General features: G+C 36.0%; 1 protein-coding gene across 3 annotated transcripts in view; it reads left to right on the top strand.

Moving 5' to 3' along the window:
* LOC128699515 (armadillo repeat-containing protein 1) overlaps window positions 1–21,096 on the top strand; it is a 22,678-nt gene extending 1,582 nt beyond the window's left edge. Inside the window, exons 2-8 of one of the 3 annotated variants that reach the window (XM_070098132.1) lie at window positions 1,024–1,085; window positions 4,707–4,810; window positions 5,652–5,815; window positions 6,029–6,425; window positions 12,629–12,745; window positions 13,123–13,314; window positions 13,604–21,096. In XM_070098132.1, coding sequence (XP_069954233.1) covers window positions 4,715–4,810; window positions 5,652–5,815; window positions 6,029–6,425; window positions 12,629–12,745; window positions 13,123–13,314; window positions 13,604–13,798 — 1,161 coding nt within the window. In that variant the 5' untranslated portion in view covers window positions 1,024–1,085; window positions 4,707–4,714 and the 3' untranslated portion in view covers window positions 13,799–21,096. The remainder of the gene's footprint in view (window positions 1–1,023; window positions 1,086–4,706; window positions 4,811–5,651; window positions 5,816–6,028; window positions 6,426–12,628; window positions 12,746–13,122; window positions 13,315–13,603) is intronic. The other 2 variants (XM_070098131.1, XM_070098133.1) reach the window with 2 other exon arrangements.
* Window positions 21,097–21,400: the final 304 nt, after the last annotated feature.

Genomic DNA, 21,400 nt, shown 5'->3' on the forward strand with positions numbered 1-21,400 from the left:
TGTCAGTGATGGTAGACTGGCTTCCTGGTGTGTCAGTGATGGATAGACTGGCTTCCTGGTGTGTTAGTGATGGATAGACTGGCTTCCTGGTGTGTCAGTGATGGATACTCTGGCTTCCTGGTGTGTCATTGATGGATAAACTGGCTTTCTGGTGTGTCAGTGATGGGTAGGCTAGCTTCCTGGTGTGTCAGTGATGGATAGACTGGCTTCCTGGTGTGTCAGTGATGGATAAACTGGCTTCCTGGTGTGTCAGTGATGGATAGACTGGCTTCCTGGTGTGTCACTGATGGGTAGGCTAGCTTCCTGGTGTGTCACTGATGGGTAGACTGGTACAATATCTGCTCCACGTAGTATGGTACAATATCTGCTCCACGTAGTATGGTACAATATCTGCTCCACGTAGTATGGTATAATATCTGCTCCACGTAGTATGGTACAATATCTGCTCCACGTAGTATGGTACAATATCTGCTCCACGTAGTATGGTACAATATCTGCTCCACGTAGTATGGTACACTATCTGCTCCACGTAGTATGGTACAATATCTGCTCCTCGTTGTATGGTACAATATCTGCTCCACGTAGTATGGTACACTATCTGCTCCACGTTGTATGGTACAATATCTGCTCCACGTAGTATGGTACAATATCTGCTCCACGTAGTATGGTACAATATCTGCTCCACGTAGTATGGTACAATATCTGCTCCACGTAGTATGGTACAATATCTGCTCCACGTAGTATGGTACAATATCTGCTCCACGTAGTATGGTACAATATCTGCTCCACGTAGTATGGTACAATATCTGCTCCTCGTTGTATGGTACAATATCTGCTCCACGTAGTATGGTACAATATCTGCTCCTCGTTGTATGGTACAATATCTGCTCCACGTAGTATGGTACAATATCTGCTCCACGTCTTCTTGGCACATTCCTCTGATGATGCGGCAGATATGCATGATACTCTTCCTTCTTCAGGGAAGGTTCTCTAACTTGTATTTGCGTCATCTTACTTCTCCAGGACATTATTAGTCTTCAGAGAGAACAAATCTTCAGTATCAAAAAATAATGCAAAGAATGATGGTAATATACATTAAATACTGAAAGTTTTTGACTAATAGAGTGAGGAGAGTGTTGTAAAGAGTGGAGTAGGTTTTGTGTAGTGTGTACTGATAGTTTTGTGTAGTGTGTACTGATAGTTTTGTGTAGTGTGTACTGATAGTTTTGTATAGTGTGTACTGATAGTTTTGTGTAGTGTGTACTGATAGTTTTGTATAGTGTGTACTGATAGTTTTGTGTAGTGTGTACTGATAGTTTTGTATAGTGTGTACTGATAGTTTTGTGTAGTGTGTACTGATAGTTTTGTATAGTGTGTACTGATAGTTTTGTGTAGTGTGTACTGATAGTTTTGTATAGTGTGTACTGATAGTTTTGTATAGTGTGTACTGATAGTTTTGTATAGTGTGTACTGATAGTTTTGTGTAGTGTGTACTGATAGTTTTGTATAGTGTGTACTGATAGTTTTGTGTAGTGTGTACTGATAGTTTTGTATAGTGTGTACTGATAGTTTTGTGTAGTGTGTACCTATTAAATCCATTGTAAAGTTCTCAGTTTATGTGTGAAGCCTGAATAAAAGTATTATATACTTAACTGTAGTGCTGCACGGCCCTTGTGGGTTTAGCGCTTAGTTTTGATTATAATAATAATAATATATGCTTAACTATGTTGCACAAGAACTTCCATGGAAATTAGTTGCAGTATTTGACTATCCTAGGTTAATATGCACCGTGGGGCCAGGAGCTGTGACTCGACCCCTGCAACCACAGTTACTTAGGCGAGTATACATAGGTTCTCATACACCTAGGTTCATATGCACCTAGGTTCATATGCACCTAGGTTCATATACACCTAGATTAATATACATCTTGATTAATATACACCTAGATTAATATACACCAAAGTTAATATACACCTAGATTAATATACACTTAAATTAATACACACCTAGGTTAATATACACCTAGGTTAATATACACCTAGATTAATATACCTAGGTTAATATACACCTAGGTTAATATGCACCTAGGTTAATATACACCTTGATTAATATACACCTAGGTTAATATACACCTAGGTTAATTTACACCAAGGTTAATATACACCTACATTAATATGCACCTAGGTTAATATACACCTAGACTTATGTACACCTAGGTTAATATACACCTAGATTAATATACACCTAGGTTAATATACACCTAGGTTAATATACACCTAGGTTAATATACACCTAGGTTAATATACACATATATTACTGTATATAAACTATACTTTAAAAATGTTTATTTGTGTTTTATTACCTAAATAAAAACTTACTTATTGGAGATTTTGTGATCACCAGTGGAAATAAAATTCTCCTTTTGCAAGTAACTCGCTATATGGAGAAGAAATTTTAGATATCGTTTTGGTCCGTCTTGGACCATTTTCAGGCAATGGGACTTGTTAATGCTCCAGGACAGACCTAAACCTCAGCCTCCAAATTATGAACTAATTCTGGAATGTTTCTGTCACAGTATCGTGTTTTTTATTCTTTATTTAATATACTATTGCCTCTGTTGAGTTGTACTGTATGAATTCATCATAATTTATCACCATCGTATGCTCACAGTAATTATAGATGTACTTAATGTGTCCACATACGAGTTTGGCACATATTTTCAATGCTAATAATAAAAATGCTGCAATGCAGCAACAGCCTGGTTGACCAGGCAAGCACCAGATGAGCCTGGTCCATGGCCGGGCTCAGAGAATAGATTAACTCTCGAAACTCTTCAAAGGTATATCGAAGGTATATACCTCTGTATGACCCTTTTGGATTTAATGCTTAGTTTGATTATATTTTACTTATTAATAATAACAATGATGTGTCCAGGAATTTCCTAGATTTATTCTTTGTAATTTATCATCAGTGTGTACATTTAACAATAATCTGATTTCTGTATTGTACAACTGTAAATTTTAACTACTGTATATGTGTTGAACTTCAATAAATTATCATTCAGACCCCCTCAAGGAAGGTTCCTTGATGTTGGTGAGGGGCTCTTGATTTAGGGAATTGGAACTGTGCTCCAGTTCCCCGAATTAAGCCTGAATGCCTTCCCCAGGCGCTGTATAATCCTCCAGGTTTAGCGCTTCCCCTTTGATTATAATAATAATAATAATATCATTCAGACATGGTACAGTATATATGACTCTTAAAGATATAGTAATTCCCCATGAACATTATAATAATACCAGTAATAATAATAATAATACAGCCTCTCCTCACTTAATGGTGGACTTTCGTTCTGAAGAGCACATTGGTAAACAAATTTGTCACTAAGTAAGGAACATAATATAATGGGTTTGTGTAAACCATCTTTGATATTGATATGTTACCTTTACACCATTTATAACATTTATGGTATACATTATTTTTAATTGTTTATACAATAGTTTATATTGTAATAAACAGAATAGAGGAAATCAGCTCTAATATATGTATTATGTATTTAGGTATGCATACTGGAAAATCACAAGTCCAAATCATTGATAAACAAGTATGTCCCTAAGTGAGGAGAGGCTGTAATAATTTCTTCTTCTTCTTCTTCTTCTTCTTCTTCTTCTTCTTCTTCTTCTTCTTCTTCTTCTTCTTCTTCTTCTTCTTCTTCTTCTTCTTCTTCTTCTTCTTCTTCTTCTTCTTCTTCTTCTTCTTCTTCTTCTTCTTCTTCTTCTTCTTCTTCTTCTTCTTCTTCTTCTTCTTCTTCTTCTTCTTCTTCTTCTTCTTCTTCATTTTCATTGTGAATTTATCCAGAACTGGACCTACCCCCCTCTTCTGGTTTGAAGCTGAAAGTCTCCATTTCCACAGGTTCTATATGACCCCTAAGGTTTAGCATAAACATAGTAATAATAATAATAATAGGGATAATATTAATGTAGTACTGTACATATATTAAAGATGGTTAGCATCCAAGGAAAAAAAAAAGCAGTGAAGTTTTTTCCAGTGCTCAACCTTAGTATATTACAAAGTTATTAACACCAGTTAGAGTATGGACAGACTAAGAGCATACATTTCGTTCCCCAAAAACAATACAATTTAGCTTCATCCTATTGCTGGTCAACTTCATTTTTATTTAGTATTATATAATGCCAATGGAAGAGTGTATATAAATTTTGTGATGTTCACACTGATTTGTGTAGAGACATTGTAGTAATGAATTTACACTAGACTTGTTTGGTAAAATTATTTTTGATTTATAAGGCAAGAACTCAATCTCTTTCTGAAAATTATGGTATAAGTAACTGCAAATATTTTGTCTATAAAAATATGATTATTGACAAAAAATATATATAAATTTATGGTTTAGAAAGACACGTAAGCAAACACTATAACATATTTATTAGAAAACGTTTCGGTCCTGGGACCTTGAAGTGATCAAGGTCCCAGGACCAAAACGTTTTCTAATAAATATGTTATAGTGTTTGCTTACGTGTCTTTCTAAACCAACTTGTCGGTATTTATTACCAAGGTTTATACCATATAAATTTATATTTATAGCTTGACATTATTCAATATGTTGCTTTGGAAAAACTGTTAATGCAAACCTTTCCCATTTAATTGAAAATACTAGAATCTAACAAATATACTAACTAATATTTGTATAGGACGAGTGATGGGTGAGATAGAATTGGGAGCAGCTGCGGAGGCCACCATCCAGGCTTATAAAGAACTGGCATCTGACCCTGGGAAACGAGTAGCCTTGGCACTGGTGAGTGCAGTGTGGTATTTCATTTAATTATAAAAGCCTGCTGGGTGTTGATTATTGATTCTCATGACTCATTTGAAAGGAATGTTCATGTTCACCATTCATCTGTAAATAGGTGATTGATTGTGAAGTATGAAAAAATACATTTGAATGGCTCTTAGGTTCTCGACCCTGTGTGGTGGGTGAAAACTGCTGGCAGGTAGAAAAGAGCATTTTTATCATCAAATGTGTCTAAAATACCTGATAATGTACACTATCGTATATTAAGTGCTCAATACAGCTAGGCCTAACAAACAGATAAAAAATAAAATAAATACACCATACATACAATACTTAAAATATGGTGGTGGTCACCCTTCCATTAAGTAACTGTTGTATGATAATGGCAAAAAAAGCAGTAAAAGCACCTACCATAATAAAGAATGGCTCAGTTGAAAGCCAACAAAAATGTGCAACACTGAAAAGAAGATGCTGTGTATTTGGAGCCGTTCTGTAGTGTTTCCTTGTGACTTAGTGGTCCAAGACAGACCAAAACATCAAATTTTCGTATACAAAATGTGGGTAAGTTGTGAATAGGTTGTTCTCACTGATGTGCTATGCAGATGCAATATAATTTTTTGTCTTTTAGTTTTAGCTTTGTTAGTGCAAGGTCATGTAGTTACATTAATTTTTATGTTAAACCCTAGCCTTTAAGGCAAAGGTACTAGTATAGTCACATTTTATAAGGGGTGGGACTGTTTGTAATCCGAAAAAACAATCCTTATACAATATTGCTCTTGTATTGCAGTACTATTTACAGGAACTTAGAAAGTACAATGTTTCTCATCTTCAAAATTTTTCACAGGATCGTACTTGTGTTCAGTTCTTGGCATATGTTATCGCTGAAGGGGAAGGCTCACTAGTTCAGTCAGCCGTTGAGACATTATCCCTCATTGCTGAAGCAAAAGAGTGTCGACCTCCACTAGCAAATACATTTGGAGTACTTGAATCATTACAGAGCGTTACTGAGTAAGTAAATTCATTCATTACTGACATTCAGATTTTTTTTTCTTAACCATAAAAGTAAGTGAAATTTGTCTTCTCATTCTCATTTTGTAACAAGATAACTCCCAGGTGCTAGTTTGTACTTGCTAAAATTCTACCTTTCCATCTAGATTTTTTAAATATTGGCATTTATTACAGTAAATTGAATTATTACCCATATTTTGCCTTTTATTTCAGGGATGAAGAAGACCACTGTAAGGAATTACGCGAGATGGCAGCAGGCCTGTTCACCAGCTTACAGTTTGCCCGCCACATTAAAAAGCCTAAAAGTTCAGAACCAGGTTGCTCTAGTGCTCAGCCAACTGAGGAAGAGCCTAAGCTGCTTGATGGTGATGCTAATTCTCAGGCAAAACCAGAGAAACAAGGTGTAGCTTCAAAGATACAGGATACCACAGATGGAATTTCTTCCAAAATTGAAAGTGTAAGTGAGTCACTTAAGAAAATAGATAGTGCGGATGGTGCACCAGAAAGATTGGATGACACGAGTGACTTGTCAAGAAATATTGATGGGTCGGAAAGTAGTCGAAGAGGCAGCAGCCTTGACAGTAGATCTGAATCACTAGAAGAGGACGAGGTAAAAGATCTACTCATTCCTCCATGTGTAGGCTGTGGCGTATTATGCTTACATCCAGTCATAATGTGTGTACATCCTGGTGTACTGTGTGTACGTCTGGGCGTTGTGGGTACATCCTTCCTGGCGTATTGTGTGTACGTCCTAGACTTGCACAGCTCAAGTTGAGAGTACTGGTCTGATTTTGTTATACGTTGTTTGTATTTTAGTAGAATATTTACTGTATATAACTGCATACACAGTTTTATAATTTTAGAAGTTCGTAATATATGTGTTTTGCATTTAAGTGTTGAGACCAACTTAGTTTAAACTAGATTATACTTGTATATATCTGCAGTTGTTTGTAGTATACGTTTTTATTAAAAGTTCTGATGTAGTTTGTTTTAGATATATTCAAATGCTGTACAGTATTAAACCTGTGAAACCATACAGTTTATTAAAGTTTTGGTGTAATTTTTCTCTATTTTCTCTGATTGACTTTTTAAAATTAAATATGTCTTTCTACTGTTACTATATTATATAGTACTGTGTAGGAAATTTGTGATTTCTTTGGACTGGGAATGAATTTTATTAGTGAGTTTTGATGTGTATTAGCTTATGTCCTAAGGGCTGCATGTGACAGTTGAGTAACACATTAGTGCCCCTCGATGTCTTTTGTAATAAATCAAACTACCATTAACCTGGAACACTGAATACCTTCCAGTGACATTGCACAGACTTTAAACTTTCCACTGCATAATTTATTTTTCAGTTATTAGTATTTGGTGACTTGAAACAGGTTAACATCCCTGTTATTTGTTGTAATGTCAACTATCAAATTCTTTCAACATTTAAATTAGGACATATTAAAAAGGTTTGTTGATATACCGGGTCGTGGAGGTGTTGGCCCCCGAAACCCTCTCCAGGTATTCTCCAGGTATAATGTCCAGAGTACTGCATGTGTGACAGTCTCCAGATGATTGTCCATCCTCTACATAAACTTACCAGGCACACAGTTTTTTTTACCTGTATCATGAACAGGTAAATCCCACTTGAATAGAAAATAAAACAGAGTAAAAAGAATCTGTAATTGTTTTACATGATGGTGGGATTGCTGGTGTCTTTTGTCTGTCTCATAAACACACGGGATAACAGGTATATCTTGCCACTTCTGCTTACACTTAGTTCACACTACACATTAAGTAAGTTTATTCAGGTATACACAGATACAATTACATAGATTATCATACATAACAGCATATGTGTAGAGAACCTAGGATCCTTAACCTTGTCAAACCCTGTGTAAAAAAAAAAAAAAAAAAAAAAAAAAAAAGTCAGAGTGATTTATTTCAATTGTACACACATGTATTTACACACCCATCTGGGTTTCCTTCCTCTTTAAGCCATGCATGTTGTAAGAGTCAACTAAAATGCCAGGAGCAAGGGGGTAGTAACCCCTTCTTCTGTATAAATTACTGAATTTAAAAAGAAAAACCTTTGTGTTTCTTTTTAGGTCACCCTTCCTCAGTGAGATACAGCCCACTGCCTCAGAGACTACCCTCTTTGGCCTTGAGATCAAAATAAACAGGTTCTTTTTATTCTCTGTTCTGTTTTGTCCATGTGGGATTTGCCTGTTCATTGATTGCCCCTGAAGTAACATTCCTTGATGCTGGTGAAGGGCACTTGATCTAAGGAATTGAACCTGTACTCCAATTCCCTGAATCAAGCCTGAATGTCTTTCAATCTTGCAGTTGCTGTATGACCTTTATAATACGTATAGTACAGCATCATATTTACATATGAATACCTGTGTGAAGTTACCTTCTACAGTGACATTGTCTAGCTCAGTCCACTGCATTTTCTGATGGCTCTGTTTCTTCAAGGGGGAAGGGGTTCCTTGATATTGATAAAGAGCTCTTAAGCTGCTTTCTCTATCTTTGGATCAAATCTTATTACATACTATTTCCAAGATGCTGTAAGACTGCTGTGGCCTACTGTATGTGTTTAACTCTTTCCTGTCAATATACTGAACTGTAATATTAATTCTGATGTGTCTGGCTGGGCTGTGGTTCGTACATCAGTTTGCATGTGGCCACCAGTAACAGCCTGGTTGATCAGACCCTGATCCACCACGAGGCCTAGTCTCAGGTCGAGCTGCAGGAGTGTTGACCCCTGAAACCCTCTCCAAGTCTCCAGGTAACCCCTCTTCTGACCCTTCCTTGGTAAACAACCAATCCTTTTAATCAAGAAGAGGAAGAACTACCTAAAATTTTAAGTGGCATATTGATGAATAAGAGATGTACAATACCTGGGTATCTTTATTGAGAGGTGTTTCACCCACTGAGGAATTTATCAGGGTTATACCTACATGAGAACAGAGCCTTTTATAGTGAACCAGTGGAATAAGCGGAGTAATGCAGCAACAGTAGATGTGGTCACATGTGAGCAGAGGCCCACTATGTGCCTGTGTGTTACATAGGGTTCATTCTGTGCACCATGAGTGAGGAATGCGTCTATTGTATGAAGCAGGGAGGTAACACCTGTGCTTACATTCAGTACATTATACACTTTCTTCTAATTTTTATAATAGTTCTTATTTCTTTCAACACACCAGCTGTATCCCACCGAGGCGGGGTGGCCCAAAAGGAAAAACGAAAGTTTCTCCTTTTAATAGTTCTTATTCCTGTAATATTTTCTTTTAAATTTAGGATGCCTCGTCTGAGACTTGGCTGCAGCGGCAGTGATCCCCAGAATTATTAACAAATAACAAACAGCCTAATATGTCTAGTATTACCGGATAATTTCAGCTGTCACACCTTTTTCTTAACATTCTACTATCCCATTATCTGCTTACTGAATGCTTTTATTATTTATCATCTCTGTCTTGCCTTGGTTTAGCGCTTCTTTTTGATTATAATAATAATAATAATAATCTGTCTTGCCTGATTTAAATCTAAAAACTATAACCTGTAAAGAACAATAAAAGTCATAATACCATGGCTAGAACAGTTTGTAACCAATCCACAATTTAAAGAGGAAACTCTAGATTACATCTGGTTCTGTCCAGGACTGGTATTAGGTAGCAACTTGGTGGTGGTTTAAGATGAAACAAAATTTCATATACACTTTCCTCTCCAAATTAATGGTTAGTTGTGAACTGTATAACATTTACTTTTTTTTTTTTTTTTCAACAAGTCGGCCGTCTCCCACCGAGGCAGGGTGACCCAAAAAAGAAAGAAAATCCCCAAAAAGAAAATACTTTCATCATCATTCAACACTTTCACCACACTCGCACATTATCACTGTTTTTGCAGAGGTGCTCAGAATACAACAGTTTAGAAGCATACACATATAAAGATACACAACATATCCCTCCAAACTGCCAATATCCCAAACCCCTCCTTTAAAGTGCAGGCATTGTACTTCCCATTTCCAGGACTCAAGTCCGACTATATGAAAATAACCGGTTTCCCTGAATCCCTTCACTAAATATTACCCTGCTCACACTCCAACAGATCGTCAGGTCCCAAGTACCATTCATCTCCATTCACTCCTATCTAACATGCTCACGCACGCTTGCTGGAAGTCCAAGCCCCTTGCCCACAAAACCTCCTTTACCCCCTCTCTCCAACCCTTTCGAGGACGACCCCTACCCCGCCTTCCTTCCCCTATAGATTTATATGCTTTCCATGTCATTCTACTTTGATCCATTCTCTCTAAATGACCAAACCACCTCAACAACCCCTCTTCTGCCCTCTGACTAATACTTTTATTAACTCCACACCTTTTCCTAATTTCCACACTCTGAATTTTCTGCATAATATTTACACCACACATTGCCCTTAAACAGGACATCTCCACTGCCTCCAACCGTCTCCTCGCTGCTGCATTTACCACCCAAGCTTCACACCCATATAAGAGTGTTGGTACTACTATACTTTCATACATTCCCTTCTTTGCCTCCATAGATAACGTTTTTTGACTCCACATATACCTCAACGCACCACTCACCTTTTTTCCCTCATCAATTCTATGATTAACCTCATCCTTCATAAATCCATCCGCCGACACGTCAACTCCCAAGTATCTGAAAACATTCACTTCTTCCATACTCCTCCTCCCCAATTTGATATCCAATTTTTCTTTATCTAAATCATTTGACACCCTCATCACCTTACTCTTTTCTATGTTCACTTTCAACTTTCTACCTTTACACACATTCCCAAACTCATCCACTAACCTTTGCAATTTTTCTTTAGAATCTCCCATAAGCACAGTATCATCAGCAAAAAGTAACTGTGTCAATTCCCATTTTGAATTTGATTCCCCAAAATTTAATCCCACCCCTCTCCCGAACACCCTAGCATTTACTTCCTTTACAACCTCATCTATAAATATATTAAACAACCATGGTGACATTACACATCCCTGTCTAAGACCTACTTTTACCGGGAAGTAGTCTCCCTCTCTTCTACACACCCTAACCTGAGCCTCACTATCCTCATAAAAACTCTTTACAGCATTTAATAACTTACCACCTATTCCATATACTTGCGACATCTGCCACATTGCTCCTCTATCCACTCTATCATATGCCTTTTCTAAATCCATAAATGCAATAAAAACTTCCCTACCTTTATCTAAATACTGTTCACATATATGCTTCAATGTAAACACTTGATCTACACATCCCCTACCCACTCTGGAACCTCCTTGCTCATCCGCAATCCTACATTCTGTCTTACCTCTAATTCTTTCAATTATAACCCTACCATACACTTTTCCTGGTATACTCAGTAAACTTATTCCTCTATAATTTTTACAGTCTCTTTTGTCCCCTTTCCCTTTATATAAAGGGACTATACATGCTCTCTGCCAATCCCTAGGTACCTTCCCCTCTTTCATACATTTATTAAACAAAAGTACCAACCACTCCAACACTATATCCCCCCCTGCTTTTAACATTTCTGTCATGATCCCATCAGTTCCAGCTGCCTTACCCCCTTTCATTTTACGTAATGCCTCACGTACCTCCCCCACACTTACATTCTGCTCTTCTTCACTCCTAAAAGATGGTATACCTACCAGACCAGTGCATGAAATTACTGCCTCTGTTTCTTCCTTAACATTTAAAAGTTCCTCAAAATATTCTCGCCATCTTCCTAATACCTCCATCTCCCCATCTACTAACTCCCCTACTCTGTTTTTAACTGACAAATCCATACTTTCCCTAGGCTTTCTTAACTTATTTAACTCATTCCAAAATTTTTTCTTATTTTCATTAAAATTTCTTGACAGTGCCTCTCCCACTCTATCATCTGCTCTCCTTTTGCACTCTCTCACCACTCTCTTTACCTTTCTTTTACTCTCCATATACTCTGCTCTTCTTGTAACACTTCTGCTTTGTAAAAACCTCTCATAAGCTACCTTTTTCTCTTTTATCACACCCTTTACTTCATCATTCCACCAATCACTCCTCTTTCCTCCTGCCCCCACCCTCCTATAACCACAAACTTCTGCCCCACATTCTAATACTGCATTTTTAAAACTATTCCAACCCTCTTCAACCCCCCCCCCCCCACTACTCATCTTTGCACTAGCCCACCTTTCTGCCAATAGTCGCTTATATCTCACCCGAACTTCCTCCTCCCTTAGTTTATACACTTTCACCTCCCTCTTACTTGTTGTTGCCACCTTCCTCTTTTCCCATCTACCTCTTACTCTAACTGTAGCTACAACTAAATAATGATCCGATATATCAGTTGCCCCTTTATAAACATGTACATCCTGGAGCCTACCCATCAACCTTTTATCCACCAATACATAATCTAATAAACTACTTTCATTACGTGCTACATCATACCTTATCATTGATAAATATGACTCTTGCTTCTCGATGTTATATGGTCTGTCTTAGTAGTTAAAAGCTTTGTTTATCATTCTCGTTATGAATTCGTTTTTTATGTAAAGTTTTTAGAATGGTATTAAAAGAATGAATATTTTTTCTTTTATAAATGTTTCATGGATTTATTACAAACTTAATTGTAAATACTGTATACAAAATTTTTGGGAAAAGTTAGTAAAGAAAAATGCATTAAAAAACTGACTGATGATATACAAGGTAATTTTTTGGTTGATTTCAAGAGGAAAAGTGACCAAAAGTTCACTTAAATTACATCTGGTATAGGAAAAATATAGTACTGATATTTATGGTGTACTTTTGACAGGTTTTAAAGGAGGATAAAAAGGCAAGGTTCTCAAAAGACAAAAAAGATAACTTCCTGGGACCTCACAACTCCAAGGCAAAAATTGTTACTCTCTTAATTAAAGGAATGGTTAACCCAGTAAGTATCCAGATGTTTGTTGTTGTCATGTATCGTGTTTTGTTTTTTGGAATCCATATTATCATTGTCCAGGCTGTGGTGTTCGAGTTAATGGAGAGGTCATTTTAAACACATCTGATAATTCTCACTATGGTAGGATATGTTAGCTTTAAATGAAACTGCAGAAGCTATTATTTGTCCTCTGCCCTTTTATAAGTACTAATATCATTTGTAAATTTGACTCAATGCTCTTCAAGGGAATGTCTTGTACCCAGTGAAGAGTTCTTGATCTGAGGAATTGGAGGTACCATCCCATTCCTAAGGTATTGTATGACCCCTGTGGGCTCAGTGCCTTCCTATAAATATGGTAAGTAATAATAATGATGTCTCATCAACAGGAACATAGAAAAAAAGTGGAGGAGGAATTAGTGAGAGTCCGAGGCCTCATTAGCATTGTGTTTGACCTGGGGAATTCCCGTGTGACCTGCAGAGTAAAGCGTGACTTGTCAGTGGAAAAATTAGCAGCTGCTGTAGCACGCACAGAAACTCTGTTAGCCCAGCAGGTTACCACAAATTCTGATGGTGAAGAGGTAAGTTCATTGTTAAATTTAATATTTACAAAAATTTGCATGTAGTATACCTTAAAGATTAAGAGTGTATTGTATTTCAGGTTTCAGTCAGTCTGTCAGTCCACTCTTTTAGAAGAAAGTTTTTAAACCCTTAAAATGTGCACAGGTCGAACCCTTGACAGTTTTGTTGTGCGCAGTAATTTGAAAAAAAAAATATTTAGAAAATTATAAATTGTATATATCTGATACAGTGTTAAACAAACATATTTTTCTTCATTTGTGAGAATATATATATATCTTATTTTTCTAGGAAATTATACCATTAGGAAAAACAGCAAAAGATACGACTTCTCCAGTTGAAGAGCTGCCAGACTACCTGCCAGAGGAAGACACACCAGTGAAGGATGCATCATCGGCCATGGCTCCCACGGGAAGCTTTGCGGAAACTGCTGCAACATGGCTCTCCACTGCCAGTAACCTCCTTCAGAAGTCCTTCTATTGGTGACTGTGTACAGGAATATTATACAGTGGACCCCCGGTTAACGATATTTTTTCACTCCAGAAGTATGTTCAGGTGCCAGTACTGACCGAATTTGTTCCCATAAGAAATATTGTGAAGTAGATTAGTCCATTTCAGACCCCCAAACATACACGTACAAACGCACTTACATAAATACACTTACATAATTGGTCACATTCGGAGGTAATCGTTATGCGGGGGTCCACTGTATATTGTTTCTTCTCTCATTTTGTTTCTCCTGCAGTATAACATAAGTTACATGTAACAAACCACCCACTCAAATGTTTGGACATGGAGTGATGAGCCAAAAAATAGAATTATGAAATAGTGCACAGCATACAAATAAGCACAGTACATACAGTAAAACTCCTAAATTCATTAATTTTTTAATGCATGCTTTGAATATAGTATTGTGTTTCTAAAGGGCATCTCGATAATTTTTTGTGGTACCAATTCATTTTTGGTTTAATGTGACCACAGTCTCTGAATCAACAACTAATCATTGGAGTTTCTTCAGACTGTGCTCGCTATATTTTCCATACTCGGCTCTCTCTCTTTTTTTTTCTAGTCTAGGCATTATTTCTTATGAATGTCAGCATTAACCAGATTAGTGATAGAGATATGAAATGCAAAATAACAGCAAATCCAAAACAAAATTTGTTATATGCATACAGAATTTTGAATTCTCGAGGGCCTCTAGGACACTTGTGAATTTAGGTCTTTGTATATTTGGTGCTCAATTGTATTATTAAGAAGGGATTACTGATTTAGGTGATTTTCATAAAAGAATCTCTGAATGAAAAAAAGTTCCAGAAAAAACTTCAGTTTGTTCTTTCGAATTTTGTAAATGTTGATAACTGCAGTTCAGTATGCAAAAATGATTCAAGGAATCTTTCATTCAGGCACTAGGACAGTGTCAATTGTGAAATGTACAGTTTGATGGCATTTAGATATTGGTGCTTAGAAAAATACAATGTTTTGCACTGTAGAAAAGCTGACATTTTCATGCAAGATTATTTGCATTTTATTGTAATAGCTCATTTTGGTGTTATTGCAGTCATCTGTTTGCACGTGTATGTTATGTGTGGTCTGTGAGACAGAATTAGATAATCACAGCTTTTAGTATGTACTTACTCTTAAAGATTACAAACCTTTCAAGGTTAACATACAGAGGATTATCCTAATTGTTTAGTGTGGAAATTTCTTTGTCACATACAGCACAAGACTTCAATTGATAGCTTTTACATTAACATGGAGGTGTATTACCATTAATATTATGGTATTGCATGTAGTATTACTGTATAATGGTGGCTGCATTGCTTCTTATATTAATAATACTGAATATTATGTTCATTTTAGAAATTTACATAGGTGTAGATTTAATTTTAGCAGCTGGTATATTACTTGCCAATATACTCAGGGTAGGAATAAGATATTTGTAGGAAACTACTGTGAATATATTATTTTTTAAAAATGTATGATTTTGTGTACTGTACTGAATGTACATGTTCATTGATTTCACAAAAACATAGAAATTGGCAGTTTTATAAGTGGGGAGCTACCTAGTAAGCAGATGTATCAGGTTCCCAGTGAGAAAATCCCTGAGGGATTTAATAATTCTTTGGAGTCCTAAATTGTCAGAACAAGAAAACTTGTCTATTGTATAAAGATTTGTGTGTCATGGATCCCTGGCCCACTGAAGAAACCTGTTTTGACTACAGAGATACATGTTTTGTATGTCTCAGAGCAGAAATCATTTTATTGGCATTACAAAGCAAAGACTGGAATCTAACAAAAAGTTCATAGGGTCCCAGAAAAATCATCCAGACTTTCAAGCATCTCATATTCATTATTAACTTCAATACGGTAGTCCCCCAGTGTCCAAATCCAGTGTCTGACATCATTACAAATTCTGTAGATAATTAAAACAAGTGCAATCCCTTAATACAGAAAAAAACAAAAAAATAGTATATTTCATGTACAGTATTTGCTTCTCTACAATAGTTTCAGCATGGATATGTATGGTACAATTATCATATGTTCTTTACAATAATACAGATATCTTTTGTACATGAGAAAACCAGTTGCTGGTGTGCCTATCACAGTGTGACTTATTATTGTACTTGTGAGGACGCACTAAATTCATATCAGTCATACAGTGACTGGAGAATGGGAGATAATTAGGAAGGGTAGCTCCAGTTTCTTAAGTCAAGAAACCTTATCTGGTATTGCAACATCCTCTGGAAGAGACAATGTGAGGTAGGTGATAAAATAATGTTGGGGCAACATGCCCATGGATAATGTACCCTCTTTAATGCTTCTTTCTATTAGTTATATTGCCAGGGGTATTACAATCATTTTGCATGTACATGATATTACAGATACACAGATTTAGTACTTTTCATGGATAAAATAATAATAATATATCATGAATGTGTGGGTTTAGCACTTTTTGTTAAGAAATTAATAATAGAATGATAGGAGATAATATTATAAATACTACTCTTCATCACTTTCCATTAAATGCTTTTTCAGAGTATGTCGAGAATGTCTGAAAACAAGTGCTGGTAAGTGTGAGAGAAAGTGCATGGGAAAGGTGAAAGGATGGAAAGGATGCTCATGGATAGTGGCTGGTGTACTAAATAGGGATGTTAAAACTTTGCAGTTTCATTGGTACATTTAAAGATGAGTTAAATATTGATGTATGGAAAGTCAAACCCTAAGTATATGCGGGAATCGTGATGATTTAGTTTTCTTCGATCGGGTCTTTTATAGAGTAAACCTTTCCTCCAGTTCATGTTTGTGATATTGCTCCTGCCTTGATTGTAGACCCAAAAATAGGTACATTCCTTTATATCCTCTGTATCCATCCATGTCAGTAGGTTATATCATTCTGAAATACCATTAATGTATTTTTATATGTATTTAAATTTTATTTTTATATTTGGCAGTAATTTACATTAAATCAGACAGTAAAATTTCTTAATCTAAAATATAAGAAATACTTAAAAGCTTTATGTATATTTTATATTTTAAGAGTTGAAAAAAAAGTTATTTGGTACAGAATTTAATTTTGTTAAATAATAACAAACTATAAAGTTTTGTACTGTATCTTAATTGTAATGTGTTGAAAATATGCAAATACTGTTTGATAAATGAGTCCTGGACGTTTTGTTTCATACAGGAACCTGTATAAGTTATTCAGAGCAGTTAAAATGTTTCCATCACTATGTTTCATAGTGTTGAGTAATACTGTATACTGAAGACTGGCATCACATTGTGTACAAAGAATTATGCACATCCAAATCATGGAACAGGTGAGGGTTCAAGACCCACCAGTTCCACGATTTGTTGACAATTATGTTAGGATTTCATGAGTCTTGATTATACATCCATTGTGGCTCCTCAATTTATATTCTTATTTAATGCTAAACATAACTATTTGTGTAAGAATAAGTTCACAAGTGTGTGTTGAAGGCAGGATGAAAGCATAAATACATAGAAAAACTTTAGGCATTCAGTGTGTTAGTGTTGTGTCGAATAGGTAAAACTTGCGATTTTGGCTTAAATAGCAACACTTCTTGCCAAATTAGGCAAGTGAAAATTTGTGTATGCAGTAATTTTGCAAAAATCATTCTGAACCTAACCAAAAAAAATATATTTCATCATGTTTGTTTATTATTAATTACATATTGTCAACTTATCTAAAGTTGACCAATTTTACCTATTCGGCATGACATTGATGTAAAGATGGTTTAATATGGTGTCACGTTTTAGAGTACAGGAGAGTCCTATCATGTGAGCATCCAAGGATACACACATATAAACTTACAAATGGGGCACTTTGTAAACAAAAAAATTCTACAGCCACCAAGCCACAGTATGAGAATGTCTGAAGCAAACCAGTCCTTTCTGCTGTTGTTGAAAAATCAGTATCAGTGTAGCTTGTCAAAGCATAGCTATTTATCTTTTTGTTATTTCAGTTTTATGTATAGTACTTTAACCCTTTGAGGGTCGACAGGCCCTCTCAGAAACTCGTTCTCAGGGTCGGCCAAATTTAAAAAAAAAAAAAAAAAATATTTTTTCTTATGAAAAGATAGAGAATCTTTTCCCGATCATAATGACACCAAAATTATGTGATTTGATGGAAAACTTACGGAATTATGCTCTCGCAAAGTTAGCGGTCACTGCGATGTTTACGCATCGGCGATTTTGCCCAATTTGAGCCCCATTTTCGGCCAATTCCTCTGTACTAGTCGACAAAAACCATGAATATTTAGCTAAAACTACATTTTTTCTATTAAATGAGTACAAGAAACCACCCATTTACCATTTTCAACTATCCAATACAGTGGTCAGAATTTAGCAATTTTGCCAATTTCACACAAATTTCAAAAAATGCCAATTTCCGAATAGGGTCCAGAACAAACAAGAAATACATTCCTGGCACTAAAATGACATTTCTTCTGTTCATTAGTCATGTCTCAAGGCCCCTTTTACATTCTTTTGCTTTCCACTTTGAATTTTTATTCTCACGAAAAATAGAAGATTTACTGTTATGCAGACTACTGCATTAGTGTAAAAAATTATATAAATCATATTGGCGCACTTGCAAAAGAATGTTAGACTCACCAGTTGACGTGTATTGGACGCTTGGCATGATTTGTTTACTTTTGAACTTTGGTAAAAATCGAACATTTCTCCTACTTTGAGCTCAATTTCAAGGTATTTTTCATTGTAAAACCAGTGAAAATCATCTCAATTTCTGTGAAATGCATTCAATTCTATAAAATGAGACCAGGAAAACTAGAATACAACAATAAATACCATACGAAAATACAGAGCAAAGTCGCTGTTTTATGCCAAAAAAACGGTGAAAGTTTTTTTTTTCTCATTATGCACTGTGTGCTGCAGGATTTTTTTATACTGTGCACACTGACCACATAGACCCATTCTTTCATATGGAGGCCTACCAGCCTTTTCCCGCGAGATTTGATGGCGCTAGAATTTATGCGTACTAGTACACATACGTCAAAAACCCCTGCGCGTAAGACGTACTAGTACGTCCGAAACCCTCAAAGGGTTAAGGGAGCTATTCACTTCACTATTAATTTAATGAATAACATATTTAAATCCAGCCTACAAGAATATACGTGTACAAGTAGATGTGCACAGATATTCACATATGTGTATGTGAATACAGGATTATATACACAAATTCCTTACTAACATAATTATATGTTTCTGAGGCAAATTATCATGTTATTGGTGAATTTGTGAAGCAAGTTATCATTGATACAGAATTTGTGATTATTATTTACAAATGAAAAAAAAAAAAAAAATCAGATATTGTTGATGGAAGGAATGTCAAAAGATTTTTATCCTTTAAAGGGAAGGACAAGAAGGTTCATTCATAATAGTGGAAGCCTTCTAATATGAGGAATTGGAGCTAGCTTCTCTTGTATCAGACTTGATTACCTCCACCCTGCCCAGTATCCAGGTTTGGCATTTCCTCATAGTAATATCAGTAATAGTTATTATAAAAAAAAAGGTGAGTGGTATATGTGGAGACAAAAAACGTTATCTATGGAGGCAAAGAAGAGAATGTATGAAAGTATAGTAGGACCAACACTCTTATATGGGTGTGAAGCTTGGGTGGTAAATGCAGCAGCGAGGAGACGGTTGGAGGCAGTGGAGATGTCCTGTCTAAGAGCAGTGTGTGGTGTAAATATTATGCAGAAAATTCGGAGTGTGAAAATTAGGAGAAGGTGTGGAGTTAATAAAAGTATTAGTCAGAGGGCTGAAGAGGGGTTGTTGAGGTGGTTTGGTCATTTAGAGAGAATGGATCAAAGTAGAATGACATGGAGAGCATTTAAATCTGTAGAGGAAGGAAGGCGGGGAAGGGGTCGTTTTGTGGGCGCGGGGCTTGGACTTCCAGCAGGCGTGCATGAGCGTGTTCGATAGGAGTGAATGGAGACAAATGGTATTTGGGACCTGATGATCTGTTGGAGTGTGAGCAGGGTAATATTTAGTGAAGGGATTCAGGGAAACCGGTTATTTTTATATAGTCGAACTTGAGTCTTGGAAATTGGAAGTACAATGCCTGTGCTCTAAAGGAGGGGTTTGGGATATTAGCAGTTTGGAGGGATATGTTGTGTATCTTTATATGTATATGCTTTTAAACTGTTGTGTTCTGAGCACCTCTGCAAAAACAGTGATTATGTGTGAGTGAGGTGAAAGTGTTGAATGATGATGAAAGTATTTTCTTTTTGGGGATTTTCTTTCTTTTTGGGTCACCCTGCCTAGGTGGGAGATGGCCAACTTGTTAAAAAAAAAAATAATGAAAATAAAATATAATTCTCAGTTACTATGGGCTCTTTGATTATAGCTGTATAGGGTGAAGCAAAATGTATTAGTTTGAGATGTTGCTTCTATAAAATAAAGTCATTGTTATGTCTTGGAACACTCATCCATAAACACTTATAAGCTAGTTTTTAAAAAGTTGTTTTTCAGAATGAAACAAGTTTTTAATTAAAAAAGTCTCATGTATTCATCAAACCATTTTTCGTTGAAGTTGTGCATAAGTTGGACTAATAGTAATTGTTAGAATGTGAACCTGAGGATAGGTGCAGTAAATTAACTGAAGGAAACTGCTGGAGGTTCATAGTGATTCTGACTATTGGCATCTTGAAGAGCAAGACGACTGAGAGAAACATCTGGAGAGAAACATCTGGAGCTTGCTTTGTTTTGTCGACATGTACAACGTATGCTTGCTGAGGTTATTACGTTATATATAATAGTTATTGATAGAGCTAGTCTCTTGCTGCTGTAATTAGCCAGCCCATTTCTTAAGATCATTTCAGAATTGTGGGAAATGAGACAGGTCCTTTGATGACCTTTTTTTGTGATGAAAATTATTACTAGTAAAATGTATCTCTGGTAAATGTTTCAGGCCTACCCTGTATAGGTGTTGCTGAATGCACCAAGGAATTTTCTTTTGCAATAATGCAGAGAATAGTGTTTGTTATCTTTCATGTAATATGCATCCACAGGATTACAAATTGTGTAGATAACTTTAAGTACAATGTTTGATGTTTTTCCCTGAGTGTATGACCCATTACTTGCTCATACTCTTTATCACAACTTTTAACTATTCCACTTGCCTTTGAATGTTTACAGCATTCCATAAATATTAACAGGAGATTTTGTTATCTAATGTTCAGTTACAAACTCTGATATGTACATAGTTATATTTTAATGGATAAATAAATGCCACAGAAATCTTCATTGGTTTTCTTAACATTTTTCTTGCAACATTAATACTGACATGATGCTATTTATTTTGACAAAAAGATTCAAAAAATAATAAAAATCATTTTACAAAAATGCAAAAATAAATTATAGAAAATTACATTAAAAACAAACCAGTGTCATCCTGGTTCATTACACGAGCCCACCAGGCCGGGCACATGACAGAGCATAATGCTACTTTATCATCACATTAATGTGGGTTTATTCCTTCAAGGGGATGCTCTCATGGTGAAGGGCCCTTGATCAAAGGATATGGAGCTACCCTCTCCTTGGATA

Source organism: Cherax quadricarinatus, chromosome 61 (genome assembly GCF_038502225.1).
Source record: "Cherax quadricarinatus isolate ZL_2023a chromosome 61, ASM3850222v1, whole genome shotgun sequence".
Classification (NCBI taxonomy): Eukaryota; Metazoa; Arthropoda; class Malacostraca; order Decapoda; family Parastacidae; genus Cherax; species Cherax quadricarinatus.